This window comes from Arachis ipaensis, chromosome B3 (genome assembly GCF_059453495.1).
Source record: "Arachis ipaensis isolate K30076 ecotype BB chromosome B3, ASM5945349v1, whole genome shotgun sequence".
Lineage (NCBI taxonomy): Eukaryota > Viridiplantae > Streptophyta > Magnoliopsida > Fabales > Fabaceae > Arachis > Arachis ipaensis.
This window is the reverse complement of record NC_142438.1, coordinates 12973650-12994543: the sequence shown is the minus strand read 5'-3', so window position 1 is coordinate 12994543 and position 20894 is coordinate 12973650. Positions and strand designations below refer to the sequence as shown.

The 20894-nt window shown below is 34.8% G+C and overlaps 2 protein-coding genes across 2 annotated transcripts; both read right to left on the bottom strand.

Moving 5' to 3' along the window:
- Positions 1-2225: 2225 nt before the first annotated feature.
- LOC110269966 (putative disease resistance protein At3g14460) lies at positions 2226-4316 on the bottom strand. Its single transcript, XM_021118176.2, has one exon. The coding sequence runs from the start codon at positions 4314-4316 to the stop codon at positions 2226-2228; it is 2091 nt and encodes a 696-aa protein (XP_020973835.1).
- A 32-nt stretch (positions 4317-4348) lies between these two features.
- Positions 4349-6425, bottom strand: LOC107629659 (disease resistance protein RGA2-like). The gene is made up of 2 exons (XM_088508257.1): positions 4577-6425; positions 4349-4460 (listed from the first exon to the last, which is right to left on the bottom strand). Exons 1-2 carry the CDS (start codon positions 6279-6281, stop codon positions 4438-4440), a joined length of 1728 nt encoding a protein of 575 aa, XP_088364383.1. The 5' UTR covers positions 6282-6425; the 3' UTR covers positions 4349-4437.
- Positions 6426-20894: the final 14469 nt, after the last annotated feature.

Here is a 20894-nt window from a genome sequence, read left to right as displayed (position 1 = left end):
GACTTTTTCTCCAAATCTAGCTCACTGTTTTTTTTCTCTCATTGGTTTTTTCTTACAAACCTCACCATGTTTGTCTTTTTCAATGAGACTCAAACAGAATAAACTGAAAAAAGAAATACTAAATGAGAACCATGAAGGGGAAGAACTTAGAACAGCTTAGAAAGTTATGAGAACTGAACTCAGTGCTCTATTTTTCTCTCTTGCCTTCAACCTTTGGCCATTCATCTTTATTTTAGAAGAGTGAAACTTTCAAAGTTGAAACAAGTTCAATCCCTTTGCTGTCTTCTTCTCCAGCATCAGGTTTTACAGCGACATCATCAGAACAGAGAGATGGCCGAATCATTGACATGTAACATACCTTCTCTTTCATCCTTTTTCTTCTAATTTTTTTATCTTGACCGTAAATTCTTTATTTGGCCCTAAGTTTGATTTTAGACCGTGGATTTGCTACTGAGCTTGATTGACTTCACATTCTCCATGGTTGTTTTATTTGTGTTTGAGACTTCGCAGATTTCTTCACGATTTGTTGGTGTAGCTCAAATGAAGAAATCAGCCTTTGAAATGCTCTGACCGAATGCAATCTTTTCTTTTGTTGTAACCCAAAAACTTGCTTGAACTTGGTAACAAACTTTTCGTTCTTCACTGAAATCTAGCCCCAAATTTTTTTTATTCTTTCTTTCTTCTTTGTTGAGAGTGATGTGATAGAAGAGAAAAAGAGAGGAGAAAGAAAAAAGAGTTTGACTTTTGGTGAAAGTTAGATGAAATTCAATTGAATTGAACTTGGGGTTTAAATTTTTGAATGGTGAGTTTTGGTGGATTCACCGAACGAACTTGAATCTTTTCTTTGGGCTATTTGTTTTCTTTCTTCCTCGTGATTCAGCCATTCAATTTTAGATCTGATTGTTGCTATAGTTGAATTGGAATTTGTTAAGATTTGTATGTGTGGTTTTGCTATTTGAAGGACCTTGCTTGTTTATACCTTGGGCCTGTGTGTGTGAATTTTTTGCACACAACCACAACAAAATCATATAAACAAATGACTTAATAATGTTTGTTCATGACTTTAATTAATATTTAGTTTTTCAAACTCAACTTATAGAATAAGAGTATTTGTATATTATAAGCAAGCATAAGATATGAGACCCTTGAAATGGCTAAAAGTGCATAAGAAATGAGGTTTTAGGGGTGTCAAAAATCCACAGGAGGTGGGGATTCCCGCGGGACCGCTCCGAATGGAAATCCCCGTCCCATTCCCAATAATTTTTCGAATTTTTGAACTTACTTAATAACTCTTACTTTATTTCTAATATAGGGGTTCTTTTAGTAATTTCACTCATTAAAAAATCCTAACCCTATTGTTTAAGATTTTATTTTATGGACTATAATTTGGTATGTTATATTTCTGGACTTATAATTTTGAATATATTTGTGTGCTTGTAATAATATTTTGTAGTTTGTTTTTTGGTATTTTTGATATTTTTTATTATAATTTCCATATAAATGTTAAACATAGGGAGATGGAGAATGGGACCCGCAGAAAATGCAGGAAATACAGAAAACGGATATGAGGACAATTATTCTCCCATGGCGAAAAACGGGGCGAACACCCGCCCCGCCCCATTGACATCCGTACGAGGTTTACTCGTGGTTACAAACATTTTTCCAAGACAGAAAAAAAGATTCGTTCAAATTCAGATTTCAAGACTTGTAAGTCGCGAAAAAGTTTCATTCAGATTTAGATTTTAAGTATAAAATTTAGGTTCTGATTCAAACTTATTTATGAGATCTAAGACAATATATAAAGTTAAGTTTTAGACTTTTAGTTCTGAAAATATCTTCTGAAGCCTTTAAACATATATAACAAAGACTAATAAAAAAGAAAAAAAAAATCAGAAAATAGTGCATCACAAAGTATACTGATTTAACTAATACTTTTTTTTGCACTAAGATAAGAAATTGCATTGATATGAAAAGATTGGGTCCAACTATGGGCCTCCTACATCAGCAATGTCTATGGGATATCCACCAACTACCAAACTCCTAATGTCTTAACCTCAAATGAACATATAGCCAAGACAAGAAACAGAACATATAGTTAAAGCTGTCTCATTATTATTAGATCAACATAGGCACTTTTTGAATCAACATATGCTTATCTAAGCAGATACAGATTACATAAACATTTTGTCTATTTTTGCTGTATCGGCTAGTAGGTGCTTCCGACCTCAGTAGAGTATTTGGCCATCAATTTGGATGTGTTGGATATGAGCCATCTTGTGCAATTCGGCCCCACTCAAGGATTTAAGTCTTGGAGTCAACAAGGAACATTCTTGGACACAAAGATGCTCCAGGGAAGAAGGGAACCCTTCATCAAACAAGGATTGAAGCATTTCACAGCAACGGATTTCAAGTGACCGAAGAGAATTCAAGTGTTGAAACCCCTTGTTGTCCAGCTTTTTGAGATGCTTCAGCGTACTTAGAGACAGAGAATCAAGATTGAAAGGAAGCAAGTTCTCCTCTGGAAATGACTCCATGCCGATGCATCCACCTTCGAGCTCAAATCTACTGAGATATTTGAGATTATTTAGCCCCCAATCCTTTCTTGGCCAAAGTTTTTCACAAGATGCTATTGAGAGAAAAACTAAACTTGAAGACAAACCCCCAGGTGGGAAAGATTCAACCCGTGGACATCTATGTAAAAATAATGACTTGAGAGATGTAAGAGAGTCCATAGCATTGGGCAGTTTTTCAAGAGACTCGCAATTGGAAAGTAAAAGAGATACTAGACTTGGAGCATGCAGCCCTTTCTCTGGGAAAGATTTCAACCTTGGGCAATCTCTAATCTCCAGTGACTCGAGAGATGTAAGATCACATCTAGCCTCTCCACTTAAATGGAAAGATTGAAGATTGGGGCAATCCCATATGCAGAGAGTTTTGAGTTGCCAGAAGAGGTTCAAGGGCAAAGTAGCGAGAGAATCACAATTACTCCCAATGGACAAATGGTGGAGAAAGGCAAGCTGCTTTCCTGATTCAGAAGATGACAGATTTTGCAATCTTCTGCAGTTACGTATGTAAAGTGCTGTGACAGAACCAAGGGAAGGGAGGGATGTAAGAGAACCACAATTGATGATATACAACTCCTTAAGAGCAGTTAATCTTGCTAGTATATCGTTGGGTATGGCCTCCAAGGACTCGCACCCTTCAATTTTCAGGGTGTGCAGCCTGGGCGGCAATGACTTCAATTGTGATACAGTTGAAACGTTTAGTACTTCACCTGCTTCTTCATTGGACAAAGGAGCTGTTGTGGAAGGAATGACAGCTGCTTGAGTGGTGATTGGAATATCAGCTTTAGCCATTGAAGATTTTGAGTCTGGTTTAGCATCAACTTGATGACTATGCATGACTGAGGAAGTCTCTTTTGGCTCTGGGGAGCTTGCTGTATCTGAAGAAAAACCAAGAAGAGATCTGTTTAATACGGATCTGCCTCGAAAACCAGAGTTGTTGGGTTTTGGTGTGATTTGTGAAACTGTATCTGTATCTAGGTGGCTTTTTCTAATTACGGTTACATGGCTTTTGTGTAGAATCACTTCACAAGTATTGGGAACATTCAGACACGGAGCCACAAGGCGAGTACATTCAATGATCTCCAACTTGTTTAAAGAAGGAAGTTGCTTAGGCAAATCTCCCACTAGCTTGGGACACCCAATTATACAAAGATTAACCAGATGTGGGAACTCGATACCTTGGACTATGTTCCATTCTTTCCATTCAGGCATATGCATAAACTGTAAAACCTTTAAAGATTGAAACGGCTTCTGCGAAGCAGTCATCTCCCCGTAGAACTCAGGGCCTACAGAACTTACTTTTGTGAACCCTCCAATAGAGAGCTCCCTAAGAGTCGGCAGCAGTCCCAGTGTCGGCAATGAGTCGCAGTTTTCACAGTCATAGAGATGCAGATTCTGTAGAGACGAGTAAGATGGGTCCCCCAACCATTTCGGGAATCTTGAACCGTGATAAGAATCAACTACTAAGATTTTCAAGTCTTGGTGTGGTTCTAGATTCTCGAGCACTTCCATTTCATTCCCTTTCCGACTGAGATAATGGTCCCATGAAAGCCGAAGAACAGCAAGGCCCTTCTTCTCTCTCAGTTTGGCATCTGAAGCATCCTTAGAATGTCCCACGTTTTGCAAGTTTGAAATATCCAGACGTTGGAGATTGGAGAGTCCAGCTAAATGTCCGAGTCTTGGCCCGGTCTCGGAAACAATGAAGTGTGTCAATACCCGGAGACTTGTCAAATTGTGAATATCTGGAGGCATCCTTCATAAGCTGCTTCCATGGAAATCAAGGCGACGCAACTTTACCAAATTACATAGTCTGTCGGGCAATGATGTGAGGGAACGGCAGCCAATCAGTAAAAGTGTCTGCAAATTAATCAGGTCACAGATGGAATCTGGGATCTCCTTTAAGTCAGTGCAAGAAACATTAAGATAGCAAAGATGTGTCAATCCTCCTATTGAAGCAGGCAAGCTAGTGATCTTATAGTGTGATAAAGATAAGGCCTGAAAGACATGCTTACTCAACTTCGTAATCACACGCTCCCACAGATCGGGGTCGAACTCACTTCTTTCCCGTTCAAATCCCAAATGTACTGGCATAATTGTTCTCAAAGATCTTCCATGTTTGAGAATAGATTCTAGTGCAAAATCCTTTATCCTTCCATCATAACACAAATGGTGCTTGTATGATTCTTCAGACACGTAAATTGCCAAGTAATGAACATGATCATGCATCATAAATGTATCATGATAACCAAAGGCAGGTTGCAAGAAAGACCTTTTTATTAGATAACCGAAATATTCATCCCCAACATCTTCCATGCTTCTACCAGATTCATTATATTTCAGAAAGCCATGAGCCATCCACTGGCAGATCAGCTCCTCCTGCCTGAAGTGGTAAGACTTTGGAAATAGTGACAAATATGCAAAGCACCGTTTAACCGGTGCGGGGAGATCGAGATAGCACAACACTAGAAATGAAGGAATGGGGAGATTCACATCACCATCAGCTGTATCCAAAGCAATGGAAAGAAGATTCACATCATCCAGAAATTCACTCAATATCTTATCCCATTCAGGATTCAAATCCAGCTTATCTTGCAAAAGGCTCCCCGTCATTTTTGCAGCCAAGGGAAGAGCTCCCAATTTGTTGACGATTTTTTCTCCAACTGCTGATAGTTCTTTCGGGAGTTCATCAACGTTGTTTCTCTGCCTAGAAGCATTCCCCATAAAGATTGACAACCAATCCTCTATTGACAGCAAATCCAGATGCACAGTATGAATCTCATCTACCATATATTTGAATAGCATTGGATCACGATGAGGAATGGATGTATGGATTATGGCACTCCCTCTTGCTGCTCCAGTTTCAAAGGAAGCAATCAGCTTCCTCCAGTCCTGTAATCTATCCTCAATGATGATGTCATCCAACACCAATAGACATTTCTTCCCACGACATCTTGACTCCAATATCTCACATAACTTGTGCAAATCATGGTCACCATAAAAATTTCCAAAGCCTGGCTGGAGAATATCCTTAACCATCAAGCTAGTGGCTGTGTTGGACACAAAGATTTTAGCTATTATTTCAAAAGAATCCGTCACCTTGTGGTTGGAGAAGAGAACATTAGCCAAGGCAGTCTTACCTACCCCAGCTAATCCCACTATGTTAATCACCTTGATATGTTGTTTACTTTCAGTACTAGTTGATAACAGGTAATCCAAAATAGACTCCACTTCTGCATTTCTTACAAAGATATCATCTTTCGGATACTTATCCAACACAGCAGAAGTTGAATACAAACCTCCGCTGGATTTCATCCATCTCTTCATAGCAGGCTCAAAAGTTAAGCCAAGGATATCAATCTGTTGCACCAGAGATTCTAAGTTCGGGAGGGTATCAAGGATTTGATCCTTGAATTCCTTCGGCAGCTGATGCAGATCTGGAGTAGAACTGATGGGGGTCAAAATCTGCAGCAGCAGTTCATCCACTTGGTATAAAGCATCTTGTACTTTATTTAACCACTTCTTCACTACTTGTGCACTTCTTCCTCCTCTAAACTGCTTCTCTTCTGCAGAATCAACCACAGCATCAAGGGCTAACAATGTTGACATGACCATTTGCAGTGGTGTCACCATACTAGCTTTAGTTTGAGAGGTGATGATACGTTTTATGTTGTCTACCAAATCAGAAAGGAAAGAAGATAGTAAGGCTCTACCCATCATCCCTCAAACTTGAAACTGCTAAAGCTGGATATCTTTTTTGTGTTTAGAGTATTGTAAAAAGAACAGTGAAACTGCAGATCGAGAGAAAGAACTAACGTGAAGGCAGTGGATGACTCTTCTCACGTTGACTAATTGCTGCAATGAAACATGTCACATGTCATTAGTTTGCTAAAAGCATTTTTCTAATTCAAATTTAAAACAATAATTTAGAACTTCTCAAATGTCAGGACAACCATTTGATTATCAAGGAGCGAGACGTGCAATATGCGGTAATTTAACTAGGTGTTTGCTATGGTACGATGATAAATTTATACGTATCGATACGTTTAAAATATAGACAAATAATAACAATCCACGTGGAATTTATTTTCCATATCAACATTTAATTTTTGTTTTTTTAAATATATATTATATCACTACTTTTACTAATACACCCCTTTAATTAAACAAAAATAAAAAATATTTTTTATTTAATTTTATAAAAAGTCTTAAACATTCTTCTTTTATTTGATTAGACAAAAATATCCTTTTAAATTAACGAAATTTTAGAATTCAATTAATCCTAATTTTATAGTTTTAAATAATTTAAACAACAAAACAAAAACATATTAAAAAAACAAAAAATCAAAAATTTTTTATCTTCTCTAATTTCTCTAATCATTCGTGTCCCCTCTAAACAAAACATATCAAAAAAACAAAAAATCAATAATTTTTCATCTTCTCCAATTAACCCTCTAAAGCAAAATAGTGAAAATCCCAAACCAAAACCCTAGATTCTTTAATCTGCTCTAACTTCTTTCTCATTGCGACTATCGAGTGCTTTCTCGTACAGCTTGAAGAACTGATTTAAGTTGATTGAAACATTTACATACCCATCAGAGTATGAGTTCATGCCAAAGTGATATTATTTTGAGTTCTCATGTTCAAGCTTCGGTTTGTATAACTTTGTTGTTTTGCTGGCAAATCTTTTTAAGTGTATTTGTTGTTTTTTGCTAGGATCCACATCCGCCACGAAGAATGGAACACCCAGTGAAGATTCCTACTTGTCTTGCATCACATCTGGGAGTGATTAAAATCAAAGGATCTATTGATGTCCATGATGGGTAACAACCAAAGCGATGGCATGAACTCATACTTTGATGGGTATGTAAATGCTTCAACCAACTTAAATCAGTTCTTCAAGCTGTACGAGAAAGCACTCGATAGTCGCAATGAGAAAGAAGTCAGAGCAGATTATGGAGCGGGGAAGAATCTAGGGTTTTGGTTTGGGATTTTCATTATTTTGCTTTAGAGGGGTAATTGGAGAAGATGAAGAACGATTGATTTTTTGTTTCTTTGATATGTTTTGCTTAGAAGGGGCACGAATGATTAGAGAAATTGGAGAAGATGAAGAAATTTTGATTTTTTATTTTTTTAATATGTTTTTATTTTGTTGTTTAAATTATTTTTTTTGGTGACTTGTTGTTTAAATTATTTGAAACTATAAAATTAGGATTAATTGAATTCTAAAATTTCGTTAATTTAAAAGGATATTTTTGTCTAATCAAATAAAAGAAGAATGTTTAAGATTTTTTATAAAATTAAATAAAAAATATTTTTTTTTATTTTTGTTTAATTAAAGGGGTGTATTAATAAAAGTGGTGATATAATATATATTTAAAAAAATAAAAATTAAATGTTGATATGGAAAATAAATTCCACGTGGATTGTTATTATTTGTCTATATTTTAAACGTATCGGTACGTATAAATTTATCTTCGTACCGTAGCAAACACCATTTAACTATTAGTACAACCACTACTAAGTTGTCAACCTACATTGTTACATGTGCCACGATGATCACCACCTCATTATACTATGTTTACATGCGAGCAAATCATATTGTGATATTATGCTCGCCCGGGAGGGTAAATTAACGATAGTATATAATAAATATTAAAAATTGCTATGTTTTATAGAAATAAGTTAAATATGTGTAAATTGAAGTTAAATTTAAAAGGTGTTTTATTTAAAATAATTTGTAATATAAAAGATTTGGATGTTGAAATTGTACAAAGTGATATTTTTATTTGGTGGTTTGATTTTTGTATTTGTTTTAGTTGATGGACTTAGTCATCTTATATGGCGTTCGTCCTCTTTTTTTTGTTGGTTGTTAGAGTTACTACTTTCTTCTTTCTGTCCTAGATTCTTGTAAAGGCATGTTCTTTATGAATTGTTGAGTTTGATGCAATTTCTATTGTGTTATTTGTTCCATCTTTGTATGTATGTTCTTCTTCCAAAGATGTGTCTTGAATTTGTATGGTTTTCTTTCTCCTTAATCTCTTGATAAGGTGGTGCTTCAATGTCATTTTTTTTTGGAATGTCATTAGATTTGAAGCAGTTGTGTCCAATAAGTTTTTTGCTTCGCTATCAAATAGTACAAAAGTTGTTGTAACACTTTGATCTGAAACCTTTAATTGAATTCTGAACCTAAAATAAGTATTGAGTTAGTAACTAATAATTTGATAGATGAAATTATGAAAAGTATATAGAATTACCTTATTGTTGGATATTGTAGTGTTTGATTACATGTGCTACAAATGTAGTTGCATAATTGTTTTTTTTTTATATGCTTTCTTCTGACACTTTTTACATTTAACATAGTTCCATCCTAATTTGTCATGAATTTTGTTTATAGTTGCTAAAATTGTGAAGATCTTTTCCTATTCTAATATTTAATTTATGTTATCATTAGGTATATGGTATTTGAGTAAGTATGAATGTATAATGCATGTTGTGATTTTTTTTTTGTCATACTTGATCATCAGATTCTCATTGCATGGCCATTAGATCTTGGATAGTTATTTGATTTCTAATCGTTCTGCTCTGAAAGAATGATGCTCTATTGAGTAAGTTTGAGATGTATAATTCGAAAACAAATTTTTTGTGCTAAATTTGATGTTATGTGAAGGAATAGTGATAAGAGACTTATATAAGTAGTTTAAATGGTTTGGAATTTGAATACTTATAACGTAAAATTTATTATGACTAATAATATTATTATGACATTTGTAATATAGATGTTTATTACCTTTAGTGGGTTATTTATAAAAATTAATAAATTAATTGTTGCGGTTATAAATTTATTTTATTGTTTATAACGGTAAGATATAATAAATATAGGAATATGAATTCAATGTATTTGTTGATTACAAATTTATTGTAGAGTAAATAGCCATTTTTAACCATAAAAGATTTAAACGCTGACAAAACTAACCATGAAAAATTAAAACTAAAGTTATACCCATGTAAGATAAATTTCGTTCGACAAAAATAACTAATTATTAAATTTTTATTCATAATTTCATAAATACCCCTATCCTTTCTTCTTCCTTTCTCATCTTTCTTCCATAACCACCACCACCACCTCCACCGTAAAACCCACCATCTCACTAGATTTACTCCTCTGTTCCCACAATCACACAAGAATCGTATTTTCATAAATTCTCACCCAAGATACCGTTTTTCTTGTCAATCAGAATTTTCACCAACCGAATCAGCTCATCCATGATATTTGGTTCGAATCGATTCTTCCTCGCCCAATTGTTTACGACCTTACGGAGATCCACCCAGTAACAATAGAACATCAGGGAACGGAGCGTCGCCGAAATGGTGGTTCGGGAGGAGGATCTATCTCCGGCGCTAGCGTCATGGTGATGGATGATCCGCCGCCACAAGATAAAGGTTCGATGGTGAGCCTCGCTGCCGAAGTTACCATCGAGGAGCTGCTGGATCTCCTACTTAGCCTTGTCCTCGCCGATCTCGATGGCAACATGGCGGAGCAGCGTGGCGTTGAGCTGCAAAGGAGGAGGGGCGCGTGGATCAAGACGACGCGCGTCTCGCGCTCGATGGAGAGGAGGGGGCGGCAAAACATGGTGCATGAGGTAAGGGTGACGACAAAGACGAGTAGAAGGACGAACGCGAAGAGTGAACGTTGCGTTTCATGGGAAGGCGTTCTTCATGGTCACTAAATTTGGGAATGGAGGGTCGACGGCGGCAAAAGGTTTAGGGTAGGGTGGTTCTGTTTCTCCATGTTTGTCTTCGAAAATCTTAGAAGGCATAGGTGAAAGAGGAAAAGATAGATAATGGGGTGTGATTTTTTGGAGATAAATGTTGTGACCTGCATAGGATAGTGTTTGGTTTGAATCTGGGTGGGGGGTTGTCAAAAAGTGATTTTTGTCATTGTTGATACTCAGGGCTGAGGGATAATAGAATAAAATCCTAAAAGAACAAATTAAGGGTTAAGTTGTGAAATGGCATAGAAAAGGATGAAGAATGTGTTGGAGTTGCAGAAGTTGAATAATTTTTTTTTTAGAAGTGAGAGTAAAGGAGTAGAAATGATGGGATGGAAAATTTTGGTGGGGGTTTTGGAAGGAAGATGAGAAAGGAAGAAGAAAGGATAGGGGTATTTATGAAATTATGAATAAAAATTTAATAATTGGTCATTTTTATCGAACAAAATTTATCTTACATTGGTATAACTTTAATTTTAATTTTTTATGGTTAGTTTTGTCGACGTTTAAATCTTTTATAGTTAGAAATGGCTATTTACTCTTTATTGTATTATATTTTTTTAGTTTTTATTTGTATATTTTATTTTTTTGCTAATTTAAAAATAATAATTGATTTGGTAAGAATTGAGTGGTTGATTTTAAAATTTTGCCAAATAAACAATATTACTGACATTGCATTAGTAGGAAGAAACAATATTACTTGACTCAATCATGCATCCACCCTCAAGTTCAAATCCATGAAGGGACTCAAGAGTATCCAACCTCCAATCTTTTTGAGGTATGAGTTTGTCACAATAAGCTATGGAGAGTAAAGTTAAACTTGAAGGAAGACCCCATGTGGGAGGGATTCAATCTATCTCAAAACAATGTTTTGAGGGATGGAAAAGATTTTATAGCATTGAGCAATAATGCATTGACCCACTTAAATAAATTCTGATGAGTTTGGAAAACTCTAAATTAATATTTGTGATGACTAAATATTATTAAGATAATTACTGAATTATTAATTTGATTTTCAACTAACATATGTTACTTAATAATTTTATGTTGCATGTTTTATAATTGGGCCGAAATAAAAAGAGAGATTCCAAGCCCAATAAACTAAATTTCAGCCACATGTAATTCTTGTTGTGTGATTTGTGGCTGAAACGGTTTTATCAGTTGGGCCAGAAAATTTGGTTACTATAAGCCCAAAGAAAGCCTTCCTATGCGTTCATTGCTTGATCCCAATTTCATCAGGAAAGCAAATGTTAACCAAACGGGCCAGTTTTAAAATTCAATGATACAAGCCCAAATTCTATTAGTGATAAATGGTTTCAATCTTGGTCCGAAAACAAGGAAAAATGAAAGCAAAGTGCTTCCAACGGAACCAAGCCTTTAACCATGTAATGGATTTCAAAATCTATTACATTGTTAATTAATGCATGGGGAATATGAGAGAGAAAAATTCAGCTGAGTTGATTGATGGCTATTATGACAAACACGCCACTCTAAGCTAGGGAAGTAAAAGCAAGCTATTCTCAATTAATTAGTTTTACCACTTTGTATTGCTTTTCTTAGGATTCTTTTCTTTCTCTCATCTCTTTCTTGTTTCTTCTTCGGTCCTTGTCCAGTAAACCATGGACGCCGTGCTCATCAACAAAGAAAAAGAAGGAGTTGCATGCATCAAGACCATCAAGCTAATGATGGCAAGAAAACATACTAAAATAAAAATGAGCTGTGGCTGAGATATTCACCATATTTGGTTAGATTTGGTGATGTATCTTGAGCCTTTTATGCTCAAAAATGGACGTTGAAGATTCGGCCAGCATGGGAGATTCTTGAAGCATGCCTTGTCTTTGATTCTGTTTAACCACCACAGGGAGTAGCTAGAGTGGCGAAGTGATGGTTGAGGCAGAGATTGAAGCAGATGAAGTCATTATCATCATGAAGCATCAAGGGCCAGAAATCCATCTTGGAGAGCAAGCCAATGATGGAGAGCTCGGATTGATGAAGGGTGATGATCAAGAAAGGTCCAGAGGTAATTGCATGTTGGGTTTTACATGGTTATCTCTTCTCTCTCTATGTGGCCGAACCGGTTCTGTTTGTTGAAGGAGGAAGAAGTTGGTTCGGTTTTGGGCTTCAATAGTGGAGGCTTCCCTCTTCTATAAAAAGAGAGAACAGCCACTGTTTGAAGCAAGGAGAAAATTTGAGAGTGCAAGGCACAGAGTTCTCAAAGCTACCTGAGCTAACAATTTTTCTCTTCTCCTTCAAATGTATTCTGTTTTGTATTTTTCTGTTTAATTTTGTCATGTCTTGAGTCTCATGGAAAAAAAGGCAAACAGTGAGGTTTGTATGAAAAAGCCATAGAGCGGAAAAAGACAGAGAGTGCAAAATTAAAAGAAAAAAAGTCATAGATGTCTTAGAGTTTCTTTGTTCATCTATGTTGTGTTTCATGATTCTGTGGGAATCCCCTTGTAAGTTGGGTTAGCACTTTACAGTTTGTAATCAAGTTGATTATAGTGAAATTCCATCATGTTTGTGATGGAGACTGGATGTAGGCTGCACTGCACTTAGCAGCTGAACCAGGATATATCTGGATGTAATCTTTCTTCTCTCCTACTCCATTTCTGTTTTCTACTGCACAGGAGCAAAAACTAAAATATCTCGTGCCAAGTGACGAGACAAAACAAAAAGTCTCGTGGCAAGTGACGAGACAAAACAAAAAGTCTCGTGCCTAGGGACGAGCTAAAACAGAAAAGTCTCCTCTGAGTTCAGCAAGTGTTAGCAACAAAAAAAAGGGGTCTAAGATTCAACCCCCCTTCTCTTAGCCACTGAAACCATCAAACTCTTTTGAAAAAAAGAGTTTAAAGTATAAAAACTTTTATTAATAGTAACTTATAAATAAGTTATTTTGTATTTGAATTTTTAGTTAAAAAATTATTTATTTTAAAATTATAACGCTCGGATAAATAACTCAAAAAATATATTTTTTTTACATAAGAAGATAGATATTAAAACAACAATGATAACAAATACTTTTTAATATTGAATGTATTTTACCTAATCTAATCACTAAAATTACAATCGTTTAGATAATTTATTTTCTATTTGTTCTCTTATTAGTTCCATTCTTTAAGCAATTAGTTCTTTTCACGTAATATCATTAGAAATTGGTTCTTCTACTTTACCTTTATCCATAACGGTATTCTGATCTTATATGTGGTGAATAGTAATAAAATTTTAATTCATAATAATTTTGATGGCAATGCCAAAGAAATTATTGTATAGTTAGTGTTTGTTGTTTGATATGGTAGGTAAAAATAAAAAATAAATGTGAAATGTGTGTCAATGTATATTTTGTTGTTGTTTTTTATTTTTTATTTTTTAATTATATTAGATTTTCTTCTCTTTTATTGGAGTCAAGAACTTGCTATAACTAACTATAAAAATAATAGCAAATTATATAAAAATAAAATTATATGTGAAAAAAATAAAATTAAAATTAAGATTTCGTGCCACACACAATGTTAAATATAAATTTAATAATAAAAATAGAATGATAAAATGATTTAAAAAATAACTGGAAGAAATATATACAGTAGATAATTCAGATGGAATATTGTTTTAAAATAATGGTGAAGGGTCAATACTTCCAGGAGATGAATCATAATGTGAAAATAGTATCAGTATGAATCATAATGTGAAAATAGTGGTGAGACCAATACATTCAGCAAATAAAACATTACGTAAAAATAGAGTAAAGTATCGTTTTTGTCCCCAACGTTTGGGGTAAATTCTATTTGTGTCCCTAACGTTTAAATCGTCCTATTTGTATCCCTAACGTTTATAAAAGTGATTCAATGTTATCCTGCCGTTAATTACAAATTTGAGTTTTAAAAATCTCTTCTTGAAGTTAGAATACAAATGTCTGGGATAGAATTGATGATCCACTCCAAAAAATAGCTCATCAAAAGTTGAAACTAATTCCTACAATATTTACATAATTCACTTTTCTAGTGATATAAATATATAATTAAATCTAAACAAAATAGTGGGTATAATATTAAAATCGAACACATCCAAGTGAGACCTAATTGAAAATGAATGCATCCAAGTGAGAATAATTGAAAAATATAATCTTATTTGTTAATATAATTGATAGTAGGATAACATTAAATCACTTTTATAAACGTTAGGGACATAAATAGAACTTATCCAAAACGTTGGGGACAAAAATGAAAATAGAAAACATTTTTTTTACGGAGCCAAAAATAAAAATAAAAATAAATTTGTTTTGAAATCAAGTCTAACTCATCCATGACTCGCTATTTCGCCGCATGTCCAAAATGCATTACCACGATGATCTCTGGCTCATATGCGATCTCATGTTTATCGTTCACTTATTTATATATTCACATCACTAATATGTTAGCATGTAGAGAGATTGTTTGATAAATAAATTTGGTTATATATTATGGACAGAAATGATAAAAGATTATTACTAAATACTATTATAATTTAATTAAAAAAATGAAACAAAAATAAAAGACAGTGAAGTGAATGATATGATATTTACATCCAATAAACATGCGAATCCAAATCCTGGTTCAGATAACTTTTCTAAGAATAAAAATTATACTTATTGATTACAATGACATCTATTTTTAATATATAAAGTAAAAGGATAAATTTTATTCATATTATTTTTAAGATATTTTTCTATTCTTATAAATATTATGTCAGTAATATTATTTTTTTGACAAAATTTTAAAATCAATCACTCAATTTTTCTCAACTCAACTATTATTTTTAAATCAATAAAAAATAAAATATACAAAGACATTAATTAAAAATTAATAGTGTCTAACCAAATTTATAAACTATAAAGACATTGAATCGATATCCCTATATTTATTATATTTTATCGTTAAAAATAATACAATAAATTTATAACTCCAAGAATTAATTTATTAATTTTTATAAACAACTCATTAAATATAATAAACATCCATATTACGAAAGTCATAATAATATTATTAATCATTAATGGTTTATCAGTGGCTAAGAGAAGGGGGAGGGGTTGAATTTTAGCCCCTTTTTCGCTTGATAACACTTGCTGTCCTTACAGAACACTTAGGAGATATTTCTTATTTTTGTCTCGTGCCTAGTCAAAAGACTTTTTCTTTTTGTCTCGTAACCAGCCAAGAGATATTTTTCAGATTTGTCTCCTACACAGCGAAAAACAGAAATGGAGTAGAAGAGAGAGAAAATCACACCAAGATGTATCCTAGTTCAGCTGCTAAGTGCAATGCAGCCTACATCCAGTCTCCATCACAACAATGATGGAATTTCACTATAATCATCATGATTACATACACCAATTCTCCCTATGAACTACCCTTCCTATCCGGGACAAGTCCAGAATCTAATCCCCAATCCTGAACTTGACTTGGTCACTGCCAAGCTTTCAACTGCTAAGTGCTAACCCAACTTGCAAGGGGATTCCCACAGAATCATGAAACACAACACAGATGTACAAAGGACCTCTAGGACATCTATGGCTTTTTCTTTTAATTTTGTATACTCTGCCTTTTTTCGTTCTATGGCTTTTTCTTACAAACTTCACTGTTTGCCTTTTTCTATGAGACTCAAGACAGACAAAACTAAACAGAAAAATACAACATGAAGAACATTGAAGGAGAAGAACTTCTGTTAGCTTAGGTAGCTATGAGAACCGTGTGCTTAGCACTCTCACTCCTTACTTCAAGCATTGGCTGTTCTCCCTTATTTATAGAAGGGGAAGCCTCCAAGGTTGAAACTCTTGAACCGAGCTAATCTTCTTCTTCTTCAAGCAAAACCGGTTCGGCCAGAGAGAGAGGAGAGATAACCGAATGTAAAACCCAACATGCAATTACCTCTGTGTCTTCCCTTCACACCAAGCTTCACCAATCTGAGCCATCCATCTTGACTTGCATTCCAAGAAGGATCCCTAGCCCTTGATGAGTTCTTGATGATGACAGCTTCTTTTGCTCTAACTTCTGCCTCTTCCTCCACGTAGCTACAGTAGCTACTTCCTGTGGTGGTTGATCAAAAGTTGAGACAAGCCATCCCTCCAAGGATCTTCTTTCTCTAACCGAAATGGATCTTCACCATTTTTGGTTATGGAAGGCATGAGATTACTTCACCACATCTTACCTTTTGTGGTAAAAATCTTAGCCATACCATATTTCAGATTTTCTTTTTCTTGATGCCATCATCATAATGGCCATGTTGCTTCTAGCTTCTTCTTTTTTACTTTGATATCTTGCAAAAGCTTCCATCTTCTTCTCTGTGAAGTGACCGAGAGTTATGAGAGAGAAGAGAGAGAAGAGAGAAAACTTTTAATGGATTTGAATGAGAAAAATAAAAAAATTAATTTATTTCCCTTTTTTCTTTAGGTAGCGTGTAGCACTAATGATAGCAATCAAATCAATTGTTGTTTCTCTCTCATGGTTCCAAAGTCTGCATTAACTTCACTTAATAAAAATTTGAATTCCACCAAAGGTAAAAGTGTGATCCGTTGAAGCATGCAGCATTAAAAGAAATGGATTTTATCAAGTTAAATGAGTAAAGAAAATATTGTGCCCCATTTTCTTTTGATTTCGGACCAACCACCAAGTTGGGCTTCAAGTTGGTTTTCCTGACCCAACAAGCATAATAATTCAACCATAATTTATATAACAATTTTGCACAAGGCTGAATGTATTTTTTGCACAATTTGGGCTTTAATTTTACTTTTATGCCCAATATACATAACCTGCAAGGCAACAAAATTATCAATTCAACAAGTATGAATTAAAGTTTAAATTAATAATTTTGTAATTAATTAAATTAATAATATTTGTTCATCATCAAATTAATTTAGAGTTTTCCAAACTCATCAATCTCCCCCTTGATGACAAACATTATTAAAAATTGAAATGGAAAGAGTAAGGATTAAAAAGTACTCCCTTTGAAGATTAGTATTCCTCCCCCTTTCCAATAGTTACTTGGCTCCCCCTAAATATATGCCATTTTACCAAGAAAAGTTTTACCTGTAACCTTTTAAAATCAAACTTAAGGCAACTATGTATTCAATATGTGAAATTTGAAATGTTGAATGGCTTGATTTATGAGCAGAAGCAGAATGATAAACACAATCCATTTGTTATCATATAAATGATTTTCTGCTCAATAACAATAAAAAATGCTTTGAGTACAGAGTACATGAGAAACAGTTGATAATTCCTAAATAATTTGATTAAATGAACAATATTTTCCAGCCATCATATCATAGCAAAAATTATCAGTTTATAATAAGAAAAATATTTTCAATTAAACAGAATCATATCAGAGCATAAGAAATATATCAACATATCAAAGCTTAAAGGGATTATCAAATCACAACTAAATCCCAAATGCAATAAATATTTCAACAAAATAGAGCATAAGGCATCAATACAGCAGAACATAAAGGGATTATCAAAAATAACTAAATTTCAAATACAGCAACCATTTCAACAAAACAGATCATAATCATTGGAACAAGGAGTATGTGCACATGGGTGATCATTAATCACAAGAGATTTCAGCCCCTGTTTCTTTCAACTTTTTAATTTTTCAGCTTTCCTCCCCCTTTTATCATCAAAGGGGAACCTGCAAAAAAATGACAATGGAACATACACAAATATAACCAAAACCAAAATATTTAAGAGTTTAACAAAATAACCATGGTCTAGAGTATCCAAACAACCTACAAAGTACCAAAATAAATCAAACAGAACCAGATTTCAACAAGAGACAAATAAGTCAATCATCAGAAAGGTTGTACTCAGATCCAGATTCATCATCCTTATCGGCAGCCCCCATCTCTTCTTCGAAATTCTGAAGCATCAGACCTACTCTTTCTTGGCACTTTATCCAAGCTCTTTCATTTTTGTATGCTTGCTTCCGAGCGGCCTTGTAAGATTGCACCATCAGTTTGGACATGTTAGAAAACTCAATGAGAACCTCCTTAATAGCTTCTGCCACTTTGGTCGGCTCGGTTGGGCAGCTCTCAAGATCACTGGCAGATGGTTCAGAGGGCATTGACCGTTTTTCTTTAGTGCCTTTCATAGTACCTGAAACTCCTCCTCCCTTAATTGATGAAACCTTATTCTCTACATCTTCATTAGTTAGATCAACATTGAAATATTCGAAGATGCAGGTAAGAAATATGACATAGGGAAGATTAGCCTTTTTGTTACTTCTAACACATTTCCACATATGCCTAACCATGAGATATGCAAAGAAAATAGGAGATGAAGTGATAATAGCAAAAAGTACAAAGATATCAGAAATGGTTACTCTATTTTATGAGCCACTCTGTGGTGTCAGAATGTGAGTAATTATTCTGTGCAGCAAAGCTCTTTCTGGACTAAGGGCTTTGTGAGTTGGAACCGTGCCATCCAGATCACATAGATTTTCACAGATTTGGTATAAAGCAATCTGATATGTGACTCCAACTTGAGAATCCCATTTTTCTGACATATAAGCTGCTGGACCTTCATCAACATAACCCAGGACAGCGCTTATTGTTTCTCTACTCAGAGTCATGTAAACCCGCTTCACATAGGAATGGATTGCACCATCAATCAGCCTCATGTTTGCACAAAACTCTTGAACTAAGGCTGGGTATACAGGTTTTTGAATATTGAACAGGGGAGTCCACTTCATATTCTCAAAAAGAGTGATAAAGTTGATTCCTTTAGCAGCAAGAGAGTCCAGGTTCACTATGTGTGAAGCACACAAGTGATGTTTCTTCAATACATCTTTGTGAAACTCATAAGACGCACAAGAATTAAATCTTCTTGGATCAAAATGTGAATGGTTTTTGTTGTATTATTTTTGAAGTCCAGGGATTCCAGATTCGGTGGTTCCCTTGTGTTACGTAGCACGTAACCTTTGGTCTTCTGAGAGCTTCGGGCAGACGCATGTGGTGTTGCTTTCTTTGGAGGTGAATGAGGTATAGATGTGTGAGACTCCTCTTCTTTTTCTTCAATTAGATATTGATCTTTTCCCAGCTTTCTTCTGGATAAAGTTTTCTTTGCTATTACTTTTTTTCTCATAGTTTCTATTTTTTTGGAGGAGGGTGAGGGGGATGAAGAAGAGGTGGAATGTATATGAATGTGTGTATGGGTTTGAGGAGTTGAAGATGGGGATGTGTTGGTAAAGGGGTTTGGCTACTCTTCCTTGGAGCAACTTTCTTTTTCATGTTATGAAAAATGAAGAGGGGAGAGGGAAGATGAAAGGGGGCCGAAGAGAGTGGTGAGAGGAGGGAGGTTATGGAAGCATTTAATGCTGAGTGGAAAGAGAATTGAGGAAGTTATTACCCATTAAGAGGCGCGGTTATTACCAAGGAAGGATTTTCAAATTAAAAACTGAAAGTTTAGCTCCTAGAATCAAGGGATGAGGGAAGGATAAAGATTTGATTTGACAACAACTCCTTCCTACAAGATTTGACATGACAACCTTCCAAAAGAATGATTAAAAAAATAAGGAACTCAAAAATGGATCAGAGTAAGGTCAAAGAGATTTGGTGGGGCCCAAGATAATTAATGTTTGTTCAGTCTCCTCCTGTATCATGGCCCGTTCATTACGTCCTAAGATTTGTCTCCTGCCTTCCTACAAGACAAAACCAAATAGAATAAAAAAATTCACAATTTATCAACAGAACTTAACTCTATCATTCCCAAACTATTTCTCAAAGAGCAGAATCTGTCTTCACATAAAGGCTTAGTGAATATATCCGCAAGTTGTTCTTCGGATTTCACAAATTGAATATCAATAGTACCCTTTTGCACATGTTCTCTAATAAAATGATATTTGATCTCGATGTGCTTGGTTCTTGAGTGCAAAACAAGATTTTTTGAGATGTTTATAGCACTCATGTTGTCACAAAACAAGGGTATACTATTGATTTTTAATTTGTAATCCTCTAACTGAGTTTTCAACCAAATTGATTGTGAACAACATGCGAAGACAGAAATATATTCAGCTTCGGCTGTGGATAGAGCTACTGTAGCTTGTTTCTTGCTTGACCACATGTTGAGTGAGCTTCCAAGGAAGCAACACATGCCGGATGTGCTCCTTCTATCCAACCGATCTCCCGCATAATCTGCATCACAAAATTCTACTGCACAAAAATTATCAGATTTTGGATACCATAAGCTGTAATCACTAGTTCCCTTAATGTATCTAATAATGCGTTTAACGGCCGAAAGATGGGATTCTTTTGGGTGAGATTAGAATCTTGAACATACACCCACACTTTGAACAATATCCGGTCTAGAGGAGGTAAGATACATGAGTGAACCTATATTCCTCTATACCGCGTTTCATCCACATCTTTGCCATCATCATCCTTTTCAAGTTTAGTGTTTGGATGCATTGGTGTTCCCATTGGTTTAGAATTTTCTAGGCCAAATTTCTTGATTAATTCTTTAGCATACTTTCCTTGGTGAATAAAAGTACCACTAGGAGTTTGTTTAATTCGGAGGCCAAGAAAGAATGTTACCTCTCC

Excerpts from the sequence above, each read along its gene's own strand:
- LOC110269966 (XM_021118176.2), bottom strand. The coding sequence starts at position 4,316 with ATGCCTCCAGATATTCACAATTTGACAAGTCTCCGGGTATTGACACAC.
- LOC107629659 (XM_088508257.1), bottom strand. The coding sequence starts at position 6,281 with ATGATGGGTAGAGCCTTACTATCTTCTTTCCTTTCTGATTTGGTAGAC. Across the intron at positions 4,461-4,576 it reads GCGTGTGATTACGAAGTTGA|GAGATCCCAGATTCCATCTG; the intron begins GTAAGCATGTCT and ends ACTGACTTAAAG.